We start from the raw sequence: 13872 nt of genomic DNA, 5'->3' as shown, positions 1-13872 counted from the left end.
GGGAGCCCAGCGCCCACCCACGGCTCCCACAGAGGACAAGGAGGAGGAGGAGGAGGGGAGGCAGCTCCCCCACAGCACTGCCAAAGGAGAGGGCTTGATGGGACACACAGGGCCGGTGACATCCAGCAGCCGAGAGCAAACATGAGGAACGGGGCTGAGCCTGCCAACACACGTGCTCGTGCCTCCCCTGCAGCGCCAAGCCAGCCATGGCGACAAGCACCCACCACAGGACCGGGGCAGCACTTTGCAGAGTCATTTCTCTCAACATCCCCGTTACCCTAAGCTTCTGCGCCCCTGCTATGGGGTAAGAAACCCGGACATAAGCACAAGGGATTGCCCTGAAACCGTGGTGCTCTGCAGGCCAGCGGGAGGATTACCTCTTTGTAACTCAGCGCCGCCGACGGTCTGAGCGGAGGAGCAGGACGGAGGCAGCTCAAGCTCCATGGCTTGAGGATTTTAGGGGGTTCCAGAGGGCCACGGATTTGTCCGGCTGAACTAAACGTCTGCGAAAATAGATGAGAAGCAAATAACGGCTGTTAGTTACCAAAAAACGTAGAGAAGCAGAGGGGGATGGACAAGGGCTCACTGTCAACACCTTTGAGACATCTATGTTGTAACAGAAATCATCATAGAATCATAGAATGGTTTGGGTTGGAAGGGACCTTGAAGATCATCCAGTCCCACCCCCTGCCCTGAGCAGGGCCAACTCCCCCCAGCCCAGGTTGCTCCCAGACCCGTCCAACCCGGCCTTGAACACCTCCAGGGATGGGGCAGCCACAGCTTCTCAGGGCAACCTGCGCCAGGGGCTCACCGCCCACACAGGGGAGAATTTCTCCTGACACCTCATCTAAATCTCCCCTCTTTCAGTTTAAAACTATTTGTCCTTGCCTGTGGCTCCCCTCCCTGATCAGGAGTCCCTCCCCGGCTTTCCTGGAGCCCCTGTAGGTACTGGAAGGCCACTATAAGGTCTCCCCGGAGCCTTCTCTTCTCCAGGCTGAACACCCCCAACTCTCCCAGCCTGTCCTCCCAGCAGAGGGGCTCCAGCCCTCGCAGCATCTCCGGGGCCTCCTCTGGCCCCGCTCCAACAGGTCCATGTCTTTCCTGTGTTGGGGGATACAGAGCTGGAGGCAGTGCTCCAGGTGGGGTCTCCCCAGAGCAGAGCAGAGCAGAGGGGCAGTAGGGCAGGACACATGTCAAACGGTACGGGCACGACAAGGTTACAAACAAAACTGCAGGATGTGTCTTAGAGCTGTACACATTACCTCAATATCAAGGTGCGTTGCTAAAAAAAAACAAGAGAGAACGGCTAGGGCAGAGGAACCCTGGGCAGCAGAGAGGTTGGGGAAGGGAGACGCTTACCGAGTGAGCGCTCCAGGACTGCGTTTTGGGTACGGTGTTGCAGGTCCCTTTGGTCAGCCTTTGCAAGTGGTCGAGCCATTCGTGCAAGTCCTGGCTGGTGTTGCAGGAGACAGTGATCCGCTCCGTCATGTTTCCTGCGGCGGAGGGTTAAATAACCGTCTTTAGCAAGTGGTAGAGAGCTGGGAGGAAACACAGGGCGAGCACAACTGGGCAAGTGACTCCTCAATTTGAAAAGTCCAGTGGCTGTAAAAAGGCCAGGGCAAAGATGTGATTCCACGTGAGTGCCCTTCCTGCCCCAGTGCCAGCCAGAGTGGGAGCAGCGCAGAAAAACTAAGGGAATTGGCGAGATGAATGTGCAAGGAATTATTTACTGTTAAAAGTAAGCAAATGCAACATTTCCATCATTAACGGGACCCGGACACCAGCACAAACAGCTGCACTGCAGCCAAGTCACTGAGCATGACAACCGCGTATAGCTACAAGTAATAAGATAAATTGAAGGGCAAAATTGGGAGGAATATTAGGAAAGCTATCTGATGACTGGAGCCCTTAATCAGTCGATAAATGAGGTGCTCACAGCTCCACTGAATGGACCCTGAACGCAGATGGGGCACGCACAGCACAGAGCACTGCTACCGGGGCCACAACCAGCCCTGGCAGCAGATTTGTCCCTTGTGAAACACTATGGTCTCCGAAAGCAGCCCAGCGCCAGAGACAGAGCTCAAAGGGAGGAGGTTGCCTCCACCCGGAAGGAGATGCTCAGCAACTCCCGACCACGCGTGGTAAAAGAACCAAAAGAAGAGCGTGGTGCAGTGGGTGGAGGGAGGAGTGGGACCAGTACCTCCAGTGGCAGCTGCTGCCTGGACTGGGATGTCCCCAGGCAGGGGCCACACTGACCTGCGATTTCAAACATGTGCTCGTTCCCTTCGGCATCTTCCAGCTTTGTCAGCGTCATTCCTGTCAGAGGCAGCTTTCCCTAGGAAAATTGAGGAGGAGTCAGCGTCTGCATCTGCTCCCCAGCACGCCTCGTTCTGCTTGTTTCTGCCGATTCCTTTCTCTTTGGGAACTGTCATTAAAAACTAATTTGTGAAGGCTTCAGAGTGCAGGAAGAGTCTCCGTTAATGTATGGATCTAGATTTCCCTGCACAACTAGGTCAAACCCCGGAGAAGAGGCTCCCGTGACGATTGAGTCATCCCCAGCTCATCTGCCACCCTTTCCCTTCACTAGGTGCAAACCCTTTTTACAACCAAGTCAGGAGGATAAACTTCCCGTGGTTTTTCTGACAGCCATCCCTGTCCTTCTGTTTTGCATGCTGAACTGCCTGCTCACCTTAGTCCTGCTGGTGGGTAAAAATCTAAAGCACCCAGCCAAATCCTCCCCAAATCTTTCAGTCCCTCATCACAGGATGGTCAGGGCTGGAAGGGCCCTCTGAAGCTCCCCCAGTCCCACCCCCCGCCAGAGCAGGGGCACCTCCAGCAGTGGCACAGGACATGTCCAGGTGGGTTTGGAATGGCTCCGGAGTGGGAGACTCCCCCCCTCTCTGGGCAGCTGTGCCAGTGCTCTGCCGCCCCCACAGGAGAGAAGTCCCTCCTCAGGTTGAGATGGAACTGCCCATGGTCACGTTGGTGCCCGTTCCCTCTTGTCCTGTCACTGGGCACCACTGAACAAAGACTGTTCCCATCTCCCGGCACCCGCCCTTGAAGGATTTATCAGTATTGACAAGATCCCCCTCAGTCTTCTCTTCTCCAGACTGAAAAGCCCCGAGTCCCTCAGCCTTTCCTCGTAAGAGAGATGCTCCAGTCCCCTCATCGTCTCTGTAGCCCTTTGCTGGACCCTCTCCAGCAGTTCCCTGTCCTTCTTGCCCTGGGGAGCCCCGAACTGGACACAATCAGCACATCACTCTTACGTCCCTCATCACCATTGTGTCCTTCCTCACAAATGACACATCAACAGGAGAACATCCTTTCCCTGGAGGGTATTGATGCTTTCAGGCAACTGGAGAAAAGCCAAGCTCCCAACAGCCTGATTGCAGCCATTCAAATGGTAAACCACAAGTTTTGGGGTGCCTCATGGAGTGGAAATTTGCAATAGTGAAGTATTTAGCAGAGATGGCCCAACCCTGAGAGCCAGCTGGTTGGTTGTGTGGGGCAAAACCCTACAGCTGGGTCCGGACACCTTACACGCACACACAGACAACGTTCTTGAGAAGAACATGTAGGACAACCTGCTTCGAGGGTTGGTTGTTTTTTTTTTTTTTTCTCCTAATTTCACTACATTCACAACTGTTTAACCAGTCGGCAGGACAAAGGCACTACATGTCCTGGCACGCAAGGTAAAACCAAGCCCTGGTTCCCTGCCTGGGTCATTTGCATCACAACAGAGAGGTTCAAGGAAACAGAGGATCTGAACGTGATAAGAGCTATCTGATTTCCTTTTTCACACCTAACGCCTTGCAACTTCAAATTAAGCATGCCTACCTGATAGATGAACCCACTCATCCGTGGGCTTGCAGACAGCATCAGCAAAACATTTGAAAACAACAAGAAATACCGCTCCTCTTTCTCCTGAGGGGGGAATAAGAGTTTAGGTTAGTCCGCTTTGCAATGTGTCACGAGCACTTTCCTCCAGCAAAGTGAACCTGTTCCAGCTGGAGTTGCAGCCTTCCAGAGACCACCCCCAAACCAATTATTCTGGCTTTTTTTTCTTTGCAGCAGCTCATTTCTGCACTAGCTTTTCCTGCATACATTTTGTCTGCATCCTGCTCATCCTGAAGATATAACTGATGTCCTCTTCCAATCACTTCAGAAGACTAAGACCTTATGTTCCCCAGCAGTTCACATCCCAGACAAGACTTGGGGACTACACTCTACAGGGCTTCCCTTCCCATGGAAAAGTTGCTACGGCAAGCAAGCAATTCGGTGGTAACCAGTACTTTCGCACACAGCAAACACCAAACATGGCTTTAACACCACTGGTGAAGGTCTGTGGCAAGCACTGGTGCGATGCTTTAGGACCAGTAGCACAGGAATCCCTCCAGTTCTTTCCAAAGCGCAGTCAGCTCTGGAGTGGGATGTCACAGCAGCCGCTGCGCTGTGCACAGGACGTGGCAGAATGGTTATGCTAATGCACACTTTCAAGTCACTCTCATTTCTCAGAGTAAGTCACAGGGGGAAAAGAGGGAAATTAATGTGCTATACAACACTGAGATAGTTCTTTTGCTTGAAAAGTGTGTCACAAAAGGCCTTAAGCTAAGCCCTCAGGGTGCCTGACTCCAGAGATGTGCCCAGTCCCATTGCACAGCCCTTCTCCAGGTAAAATTATTTATCAGCATTATGTCATAGAATCATAAAACGGTTTGGGTTGGAAGGGACCTTGAAGACCATCCAGTCCCACATCCCCTGCCCTGGGCAGGGCCACCTCCCCCCAGCCCAGGTTGCTCCAAGCCCCGTCCAACCTGGCCTTGAACACCTCCAGGGATGGGGCAGCCACAGCTTCTCAGGGCAACCTGCGCACTCACCACCCACGCAGGGGAGAATTTCTTCCCAATATCTCATCTAAATCTCCCCTCTTTCAGTTTAAAACCCTTACCACTCATCCTATCGCTACACGCTCTTGTAAAAAGTCCCTCCCCAGCTCTCCTGTTGGCCCCGTTTGTCAGCACTTTGCTGGCCCGCAGTGACAGTAGCTGCCACCTTGCATCACCGACCTCGTGAGCAAGGGGGTATTTGAACACGTCTTCAGCCAGAAGGACCACTGCACTCACCTCACTTCCCCCACACTGTACCATAACCTGGGACATGTAGATGATGTTTCCCATTGTTTTTATGTCCTCTCCTTCCCAGCGCTGGATGGATTCGGAAAGGATCTGCAGTTCGAGTTGTTTCCTCTTCCTCAGCTCTTGGCATTGTGACTAGGAATCACAGCAGGGCACTTCGTTAGCCGAAGGGCAGGCACAAACCCAAACCACCCCAACGAAGACGCTTTCACCAGCAGTGCTCCCACAGCCACATGGGCTCAGGTCAGGGCTGGTCACGTCAAGGGATCAGGAAAGCCTGCCTTGCCTCTATTACACAAAGTTTGTTAAAAAAAAAAAAAAAAAAAAAAAATCACACCCTAGCAATTTATGAAGTAATGAATACATTAAAACGTCAAAGAAATTGCGAACTGCACTGAGCAAACTTTTCTTTCCAAACCAGTCCTACCTCTGAAAGTACAGGGTCACATTTTCCAAACCAAGACAGCCGCGGTTAAATGTCTCTAATTTTGCTGCTGCTTAGAGAGATTTTGCCCATTTTGGCTGAACAGCAAAGAGATAGATATACTTGCAGCAATGCAAAGCTCCCGTGAATCAGACCGGTGGATATTTTCTAACCAAAATTTGCAAACCCAAACACAGGACGTGGCGCAATATTTCAGCGGTGCAGTTAGAGTAGCACAAAAAGCAGCTTTTGAAGGTGCTGTAATTGAAAAGACTGCATGGACGCTCAACAGCTGGGGACTGGTAGAGCGCCCCCGGAGCGGCCAGTCCTTCAGCAGCCTTCACCAAGCAGAGGACAATGCCGACCGAACAACGTCAGCCCTGCAAATCCATGCAAAACTTGCTTTAACTAACCCCTCTGCCAAAGGGGAAAAATTGCTGCAAAGCCAAACCCGGGCTCAGTTTTCACCAGCTGCTTGTTTTTTTCCAAACTCCTGTTTCTGACAGAGGTTTTCCTCCTTTCCAACTAAGTTTTGTGCAAACTCTTTGACTCTCCAGATCTTCAAAGAGAGAGACTGCCTTTGGTCTAGTCTGAAAACACACAAATTTGAACCGAACTGCAGGGGCTTTCCCTGGTTTTGCAAGCGTTGTGTGCTTTGATGGCTCCCCGAGTGTCCGAATTCAGTGTTCCCAGGATGCAAATCCATATAAAATCCCCAGCAATCCGCCCCAGTCTGTGCAGAGGCACCGCTGCAAATCACGGCGGCTCTGCGGTCCCTCCCTGGTCCTACCATGGAGCCACGTGTCCGTCGCAAGGGGCATCTCTGCCTGTCTAACCTCAAATCCACACTGAACCTCTTCAGTCGCATCATAATTACATTAAATTACTCAGCACCCAAGTACACGTTTCAAGTAAAACCATCCATCGCTTGCGAGCATTCCTAAAAATTAACGACATCTTGTAATTTAACGGAATTATTCCCCTATTATCTACTAGAATAAATGGAAAGGGAGCCGAGTTTCTAAGTAAATGTAACATGATCGCCCTTTCCTGTTTTCTATGAACTTTCTCCTCCTCGTCTTTTATCTGCACTGCTAAGCACCAAAAACTCGCATCTGCTGCGCTAAGGAAGGAAGTTGGACCACATCTGGAGTGGTTATAGTGAAAGGTATTCAGTGGCTACAAAGCGAGAGAGACTATAGCTTTTTTAATAATCTAAAAAAGCTCTGCCGGGTACAACCTTTGTGCACGCGGATGGCTTTTCCCCCTCTTTTTCATCTCGGTGCAGCAGGACTCTGAGGGGTGTAGGTAACACAGCTCGCAGAAACAGGTGTGTTATCTCTGATTCATCCCTTGGCTGCCACTTGCCCCGTTCCCCGCCGATGGCCACGGCACCTGGAGCCGCAAATTATCTGCAATACGGTCAAAGCCTCCCGGTGCCCGTGGAGCAAACCTCAACCAAACCAAGAGTCGCTCAATGGGCTCGGAGGGGACCTTCTGAAAGCTGTTGAGTCAGACACCTGTGTTAACCTTTCACAGCTCATCTCAACGAGCAAGGGGCGGTCTAGTTTCAGGTGGCAAATCATTAGGGTATGGAGGCAAAAGGAGATGAAAGGGACCCTGCCACCACCACCACCACCACCCACACGTGGCTTTCTGCAGTGGAGGAGAAACTCGGAGATCCTCCGTCTCTGCTGCTGGGACCACGGAGCCCGCATGCAATTGCTGAAACGGGCAGCTGGAGGGGCAGCTCTAGGCTTGAAACTTGAAATTAAGATTCTTTATAACCCATCTTTTCCATTCCAAAAGACCTTTTTTTTTTTTTTCTAATGAGGAGACAAATGTCAGGCTTGACTCACTCTTCGTGAAATGCAGCCCTGAAATGGAGCGCTCTATTTTAAGAATCGCCACCTACCACGAGGGACTTGAAGGATGTGAGGGCTTTCAAAACCTCTTCGTGATCTGCATGCGCCTCCTAGTGAAGGGAGAGAAAAAAAAATCCCTCAGCCACCAGCAGCATCAATTTAATGAGTGTAAAGTGACCGGAGCAAGAGCAGGTATGATTTTACTTTGAACAAACTCGGCTTGCAAAGAAAAATCAATCAAAACAGGCAGAGGAAGGGGGTGGATTTCTGCTTTCACCTTCAGGAAGGAAACTTCTGTTGGAATGCAAGGTATTCCAGCTGTGGCGCCGTCGAGGGTGCCATTTCCATGAGCATCAATGGGCGCTTCACCTCCAGGTTTTAGGGAGGGCATGTCTGAGCAGAGAGCTCTTGGGCCAGGGAGGGGAAAGCAGACACTGCCCCTTATCTCTGATGATGCCCCTTATCATCTCTGACTGCACGCTAGTACTCTCCCAGCACCTTCTCCTGAGCATCTAAGGCCCTACATCATAAGATCTTCACCATCCAGATCTCATGCCAAGCAAATCCTAAGGTGTCTAGGTTGTGACGGAGCTGTCCCCGCGGCTGCCAGAGGCTGCAAGGGACCACTCACATCTGAATCCGGGATGAGGGCTGCCCTGGACAGACCTGCCCCGTCTCCAGCTGTGCAGCAGCGCAGGGAATGCTGTGGTACGCATCCACACTGCACGTATCTATATTGCCTACATCCAAACTCTTCCCACGGCATCGCAGCTTAAACCGCAACCCTACTGATTACTAACAGAACCCCCACACTCGGCTAAGAGAAATAGGTGACGTTTGTGTCCCCGAATCCACTGCCGACCACTATACAGCGTCCTGCAAAGAGCACGGGGTCTCTGGATGGGCACGGTGGCCGCAGCCAAGCCCAGCTCAGCTCAGCTAAGCCAGGCGAGCGTGGGACGGGTCAGGTCTGCGGTGTGCCCACAGTGCCGGCTCTCATCCCTTCTCCTACGCGGAAAAAAACCCCAGCGCAACCACAGAGGTTTTAATCCTCTGGCTGGGATGTGGACTTGAATGATCACGGCTAAGCGTGCGGAGTAATTAATTGGTAATTAATTACTGGACGAGGGGGAAAAAGCAAACCTGGTTAAAAATAGACTGTTACTTCTGTTTTCTTCACCTCCTTGAGGTCTGCATCCCCGTGGCCGGCGTGCACCAGCAGGCAAGCAGCAGAGCTCCAGCAGCAGAGATCTTTAGATTCCCCCGGGGAGGGGGAGAAATGACCTAAAGCAGATCTGCCACCCGCCAAGGAGGGCTCCGTCCCCCTTTGCTGCTCTCCCTGCTCCCAGGCACCCGCTCCTCCGCCCCCGTGTCTGTGCCGGCCGCCGGATCCATGTCTGCCTGTGCAGCTCTGCCTCCACCCGGGAGCACAAGCCTCGGGGCGAGGGGTGGGGATGTGCAGGAGCAAGCAGCCGAGGATAGGCATCTCATAAAACGATAATAAAAACACTGATTTATGACCTGCCATGCAAATAACTAACAGCTGTAGCCTGAACCTGAACTCTGCTTTTACTTGTGCTAGAAACAGCCCACCTTTGAGGAAGGGCTGGGGTGAAGAGCAGGCAATGCCTTCCCACAACATCCCCCAGGCTCCACCACTTTCCCACGTCTAAAAGGTAGATAACATCCTACGGAGGTGGGACACCTCCTTGGAGAGGTGGGTGAGTACTCTTAGCGATGTGCTGCTCAAATACCGAGGGGCAGAGGTACCTCTTTGCATCTCAGGGAGCAGCATCACGGGGCATCCTGCATCCCACCTACCTCCATGTGCCGCTCCAGCTCCTGCAGCAGTGTCACATATTTATCCAGCCGCAGGAAGGGTTTGCTGAGGCTCGTGGTCAAGATGAGGATGCCCGGGTTAGCTGCACCCTGGCTCTCCATGAACTTCTCCAGCTCATCGCTATAAATAGAGACGACAACAACAACAAGAAGGAGGGCTCGCCACCACTGAGGGCTGTGTTTTGCTGCCTCCCACGCTCTCCTGATGGCCAGGGCTCTGCTCCGAGCTGTGCCTTTTTAAAGGCAGCCCAGCCCCTCCTCCGATCACCCCCCCGCCACCGTGAAGCCAGCAGGGAGCTGCCAGCTTCCAGCAGAGCAAGACCCCGCTCCTTTGGGATGCAGCAGAGGATGCTGCGTGGGGCGGGTGCTGGTGTGCACAGGCTCTGGGGTAGGTACACCGGTGCCGGCAGCCGGTCCCCCGGCACAGGGTCAGGCATCTGGTGGACACTGGGGGCTGCAGAGGCTGGTGCCGTGCTGCAGGACACCCCAGCAACCCACCGGGACCCCGCTGGGAGCCGTGACACCGTTGCGAGGTCATACATAGCTCTGGAAAACATGGCTTGTGCCTGTCAGCACATTTGCCAAAGCTGATTCTTTGACTGATTTAAGAAAAGGGGTCAGACTGAGGAACCACATGAATGAGTCATTTACAGCAGCCAGGCTGGCTAGGCTAAATTGAAGCCGGATTTCAGCAGGTAAGTAAAGATATTGCAAGTTCCCATTACAGAATGGGAAGACTTTAAGCAGTATGGCCGGGGTCCTGGCTTTCCCATCACTGCGGGGAGGACAGCTAAACTGCATTAGGGATGACCAGTTAGAGCCTTTTGGCTCGGCAAGCTCTTTAGCACGACATTATACAAATTCAAGTGTCTACTCAAGTGGGACGTGCTGAAGGAAGATGTTATTACTGTGATCTACCAACGACCCTGCAAATCAACCGTTTGGCTGAACAGCAGCTCAATTATTAAATTGGGTAATTCTGGGTGACTTGATGACCACCCTCCTTTTGCAACGATGTGCCCCCACACCATAGTGCCACAGGGGAACATTCTCCCATCTGCCGGTGTCTGAGCGCTTCAGCAGTGGGTCTGAAACAGCATCTGGGTCCTTTAGAAGGTACAATCATAGAAGATGCTATTGCAAGGGCTGAATTTGCCTCTGTTTTACCCAAAGTAAGAGTCCTGTGACAGAGGACCTGTGAGACCAGTCTGAAGACAAGCAGCATGAGCTGTCTCCATAGCTGAGAGCCCAAAGCCTCAGCAGTTTTCCCAGCAGCAGCATCCCACGTTATCCCCCTTGCCCTACAGTCCAAATACAGGTCAAAAGCCATGCCAGGCCAAGTATTGATAATAAAAGTAACTTTTTAAAGGGGGGATTTCAGACTAAACCTCCTCCTCCATCACTCACCTGTGTTGCGTGAGAACGTTGACTGCAGACGGGTGATTAGCACAGTATGTCAGGTACAGGGAGCGGAACTGCGGCATCAGGTTCATGAAACAGCCGCCCACGCGCTGCTGGTTCTCGGGGAGCCTATGGAAACCAGCACACCAGCCACAACGTTAAGCCTCTTGACCTGCACCCTGCAGCTATGGCATCTCAGGTATCTGCCCTGGAACCACCTCAGGGTTCACCCACGGGGACATTCCCAGATCCCAGATCACCGCATAACTGCGGCACCGAACAAAATACCCACACCTGCCACTTGGGGAGGAGGAGGAAGGAGGTCCTCGGATAGGACAGGGTTTCTGTGGTGCAGACAGTGAGTATCACAACCCGTTATCAGCCCGGGACAAGGTGTGACACCACATGTCCTGTCCCACCAGCAGAGCTGCAGCTGGGATGCTGTAGCCCACTGTGGCTGGTAAGGATGCGGAAAGCACTGGGTGCAATGGAGGGGCGGTCCCACTGTCTGCACTGTCCGTGAATACGAGAGAGGAGATGGAGAGAGAAAGGGAAGCCACAGCCTGAATATATTTCCAATATTCACTATTTTCCCCACCTCTTTTCAGCCCTTCCAAAGGAGAAGGTGGGCTAAGGCTGCCCGTGTCTGCCAGCCTTCCCCAGGGAAATTATCAGCTCTAATAATTTGCTCTTTGCTCCCTGGCAATCCCCATCTTCACGCCTGCCAGATCTCCCACCCTACATGTGTCTGCATCTTTGGTCTAGTGACACCTTTGTGTCAGGTCTAGTGACACTTTCATTTAGCAGATGCCTTAACAGTAGAAATGTCAGAGTTTCTTCTACCTTCCCTCCTGCCAAAGCACTACCTGCTGCCTTTCTTCAATCCTGTTATTTTCTTCTATATTTAACAAGTCTAAGACAGCAGCCAGGAGGAACGTTAATGAACGGGTCTTTCTATTATTTTTAGCTGCAGTTTAACAGCTTAACACCCTCAGTGCTGTGGCACAAGCTTACTTGGCAACTTCTTCCAAGGCTTGGTTCAGCGTTTGCTGAAACGCAGAGATTTCTTCCACGTTTCCCAGCAAGGAGGCGATGTCCACGGCGCTGAGCCTAGAAGAGTGAAATCACCGATTACCATCAAAGAGACGTTGCTCTGAGGAGTATCCCCATGGCACCTGTAAGCAGTCCTTCCAAAAAAGACCCAAGAATTTTTCTTTCCCCAGATAACACACCACCAGACACGGGAAAACACAAAATCCATGATCTGTGAGCTACAGCCCACAGCTTCCCGGAGAAGATGTCTGCTGTCAAGGATTATCTTAATTGGATTTTAATCACTTAATCACACTAATCTTCTCAGATGTTTAGCTGTCTAATAGACACAGACATATGGGATTTCAGCCAGGGGTGGGGAGGGAGGTGTGTGCACAGACACAGAGACAGCTTTGTCTCCAGGGATTCATGCTGTGGGGTTCCCTACGGGAGGAGGGTCCTACAGAGCAGCCCCTCGGGTAGTGGTTGCTTTTTTTTCTTGAGCGAGGTTGGATTTCTCCTAGCCAAAGCTAACGTGTCTGCTTCTGTCATCCTCAGAGTCACTCTCGTACCACCCTCGTTTAAGCCATTTGCCACCTACAAGGCTGAGAGCACAAGAAATCTTCACAGCTAAATATATCCCACGTGAAGATTTGGGGAAGGAAGGAGAGATTTAAGTACAAAAGCCTTAAGACACCACTCTCCTGCGTCTCTCCAGACTGGACAATGTCTAAGCATCTGACCTCTGCCTGTGATGCCCCGGGGCCACCCGGTCCTCCTGAAGGATGCTCAGCCGGAGGGAGCCTGGCCCCAAATGCAGCTGGCATGGAAAGGGTCGCCGAGCCGGCACCGTTTGGAAAAGACGGCTGTAAAGCTGAAGCAAAAAGCAGGAGGTGCATCTAACTGCACCGGGTCTCTTACGCAGGGTGGAACTATCGATAGGAATCTGCTGAAAGGCACCAGCGCGCTGCCTGGGTGAGGACAGGACGGCGTGTGCTGCCCCTGCATCACTCACCCGCACGGGTGGGAAACACATCAGCTTATTCCCACAGGTAAGCCCTGACAAAAACCCCCCGTCGCCCCGGCGGTGCTTGGGCCGTGAGGGACGGCAGCACGCTCTTCCCAAGGACAGAGGTACTTTAAGCCGGGGATGGGGAGAGAGGGAGAGTCGCTCCTTGCTGAGCAGCAGTGCGGATTCAGCGAGAGGCAATCACAGAGCAGACGCGTCGCCGCGTGCGAAATGAAGAGATGATGAGGAGGTGCCACTTGGGGCTGAGAAGTCACAACAAGGCAAATGACAAGGGAAGAAGCCATGCATGGCATGCTGCCAGGAAACATGCACGCCGGGGAGAGCCACACACGAGCCTGCGGATGGGGTCTAACAGCCACTCAGCCCTCCGCCAGGTGGAAATGCCCATCTCTGACACAGCCCAGCGCCTGCACGACCTCTGAGGAACGGGAAAGAGCAGAAACCTGTACAACGTGGTTTTTTTTTTTTCTGGTTCACAGAGAAGCTGCGAGGCTTTACAAGAAGAGCAGCAACAGTCCCTAAACATTCAAAAGCAGGAAAGTAATGAACTATAGTCGATTTTACAAGGTTCTCTCCACCTCAGATGCCCTTATATCTTACTTATCATAAGACTGGAGGGGTCTTAAGTAAGTTCCCAGAAGTGACTGGAGTTCCTTCGCATAATCTCGTTCTGTTTCCAGAATATTTTGCAACACCTAGGGTGAGAGACAGAGCACTGAGTAGATCTTAGTACTAGCGACCAGTCAAAAGGAACACGACATCAGCTTCCAAGCGTGGAAAAGCATGGAAGTGTTATTTTAAGTCCATAAATCACATTTGTTAATGCAGAACCCAGGGAATGCTCAGGGAAAAGCCCTGGGGGGCCAATTTCAGGATTGTACTTCGCAAACCGGGGGAGGCCTGGGAAGCAGGGGTTAAGGGCTGCTCCTTCTTCTTTGGCAAAGCATGAAGACAATGTCAGTTCGGACCCGAGTTTAGTATTCGACCCTCCCCGAGAGGCTCATGCCTAACCCTGCATGCGTAACTGGCTGCCAAGGTACGCAAACAGATGGTTTGTGCATGCATCCTGGGAGCGCCGCTTGCACGAAGGCGGGCAATAATTTCCGTGCAGCAGTGGCCGGACTGAGGACGGTTCCTGCAGCAGCT

General features: G+C 52.3%; 1 protein-coding gene across 5 annotated transcripts in view; it reads right to left on the bottom strand.

Moving 5' to 3' along the window:
* The window catches only part of ARHGEF6 (Rac/Cdc42 guanine nucleotide exchange factor 6), a 43399-nt gene that overhangs the window by 9849 nt on the left and 19678 nt on the right, over positions 1-13872 (bottom strand). For all 5 annotated transcript variants that reach the window (XR_014269560.1, XM_082488504.1, XM_082488502.1 and 2 more), the window contains 10 exons: positions 13327-13421; positions 11679-11774; positions 10671-10793; positions 9246-9384; positions 7475-7534; positions 5124-5270; positions 3838-3924; positions 2257-2335; positions 1360-1493; positions 378-503 (listed from right to left, as the gene is read on the bottom strand). Coding sequence is in view for 4 of the 5 variants with exons in the window: in XM_082488504.1 (XP_082344630.1) it covers positions 378-503; positions 1360-1493; positions 2257-2335; positions 3838-3924; positions 5124-5270; positions 7475-7534; positions 9246-9384; positions 10671-10793; positions 11679-11774; positions 13327-13421 (1086 nt within the window). In the remaining variant the exon portion in view is untranslated. The remainder of the gene's footprint in view (positions 1-377; positions 504-1359; positions 1494-2256; positions 2336-3837; positions 3925-5123; positions 5271-7474; positions 7535-9245; positions 9385-10670; positions 10794-11678; positions 11775-13326; positions 13422-13872) is intronic.

The sequence above is a fragment of the Vanellus vanellus genome (assembly GCF_965231255.1).
Source record: "Vanellus vanellus genome assembly, chromosome: 10".
Classification (NCBI taxonomy): Eukaryota; Metazoa; Chordata; class Aves; order Charadriiformes; family Charadriidae; genus Vanellus; species Vanellus vanellus.
The sequence above is the reverse complement of the archived record's forward strand: the minus strand, read 5'-3'. Positions and strand labels throughout refer to the sequence as shown.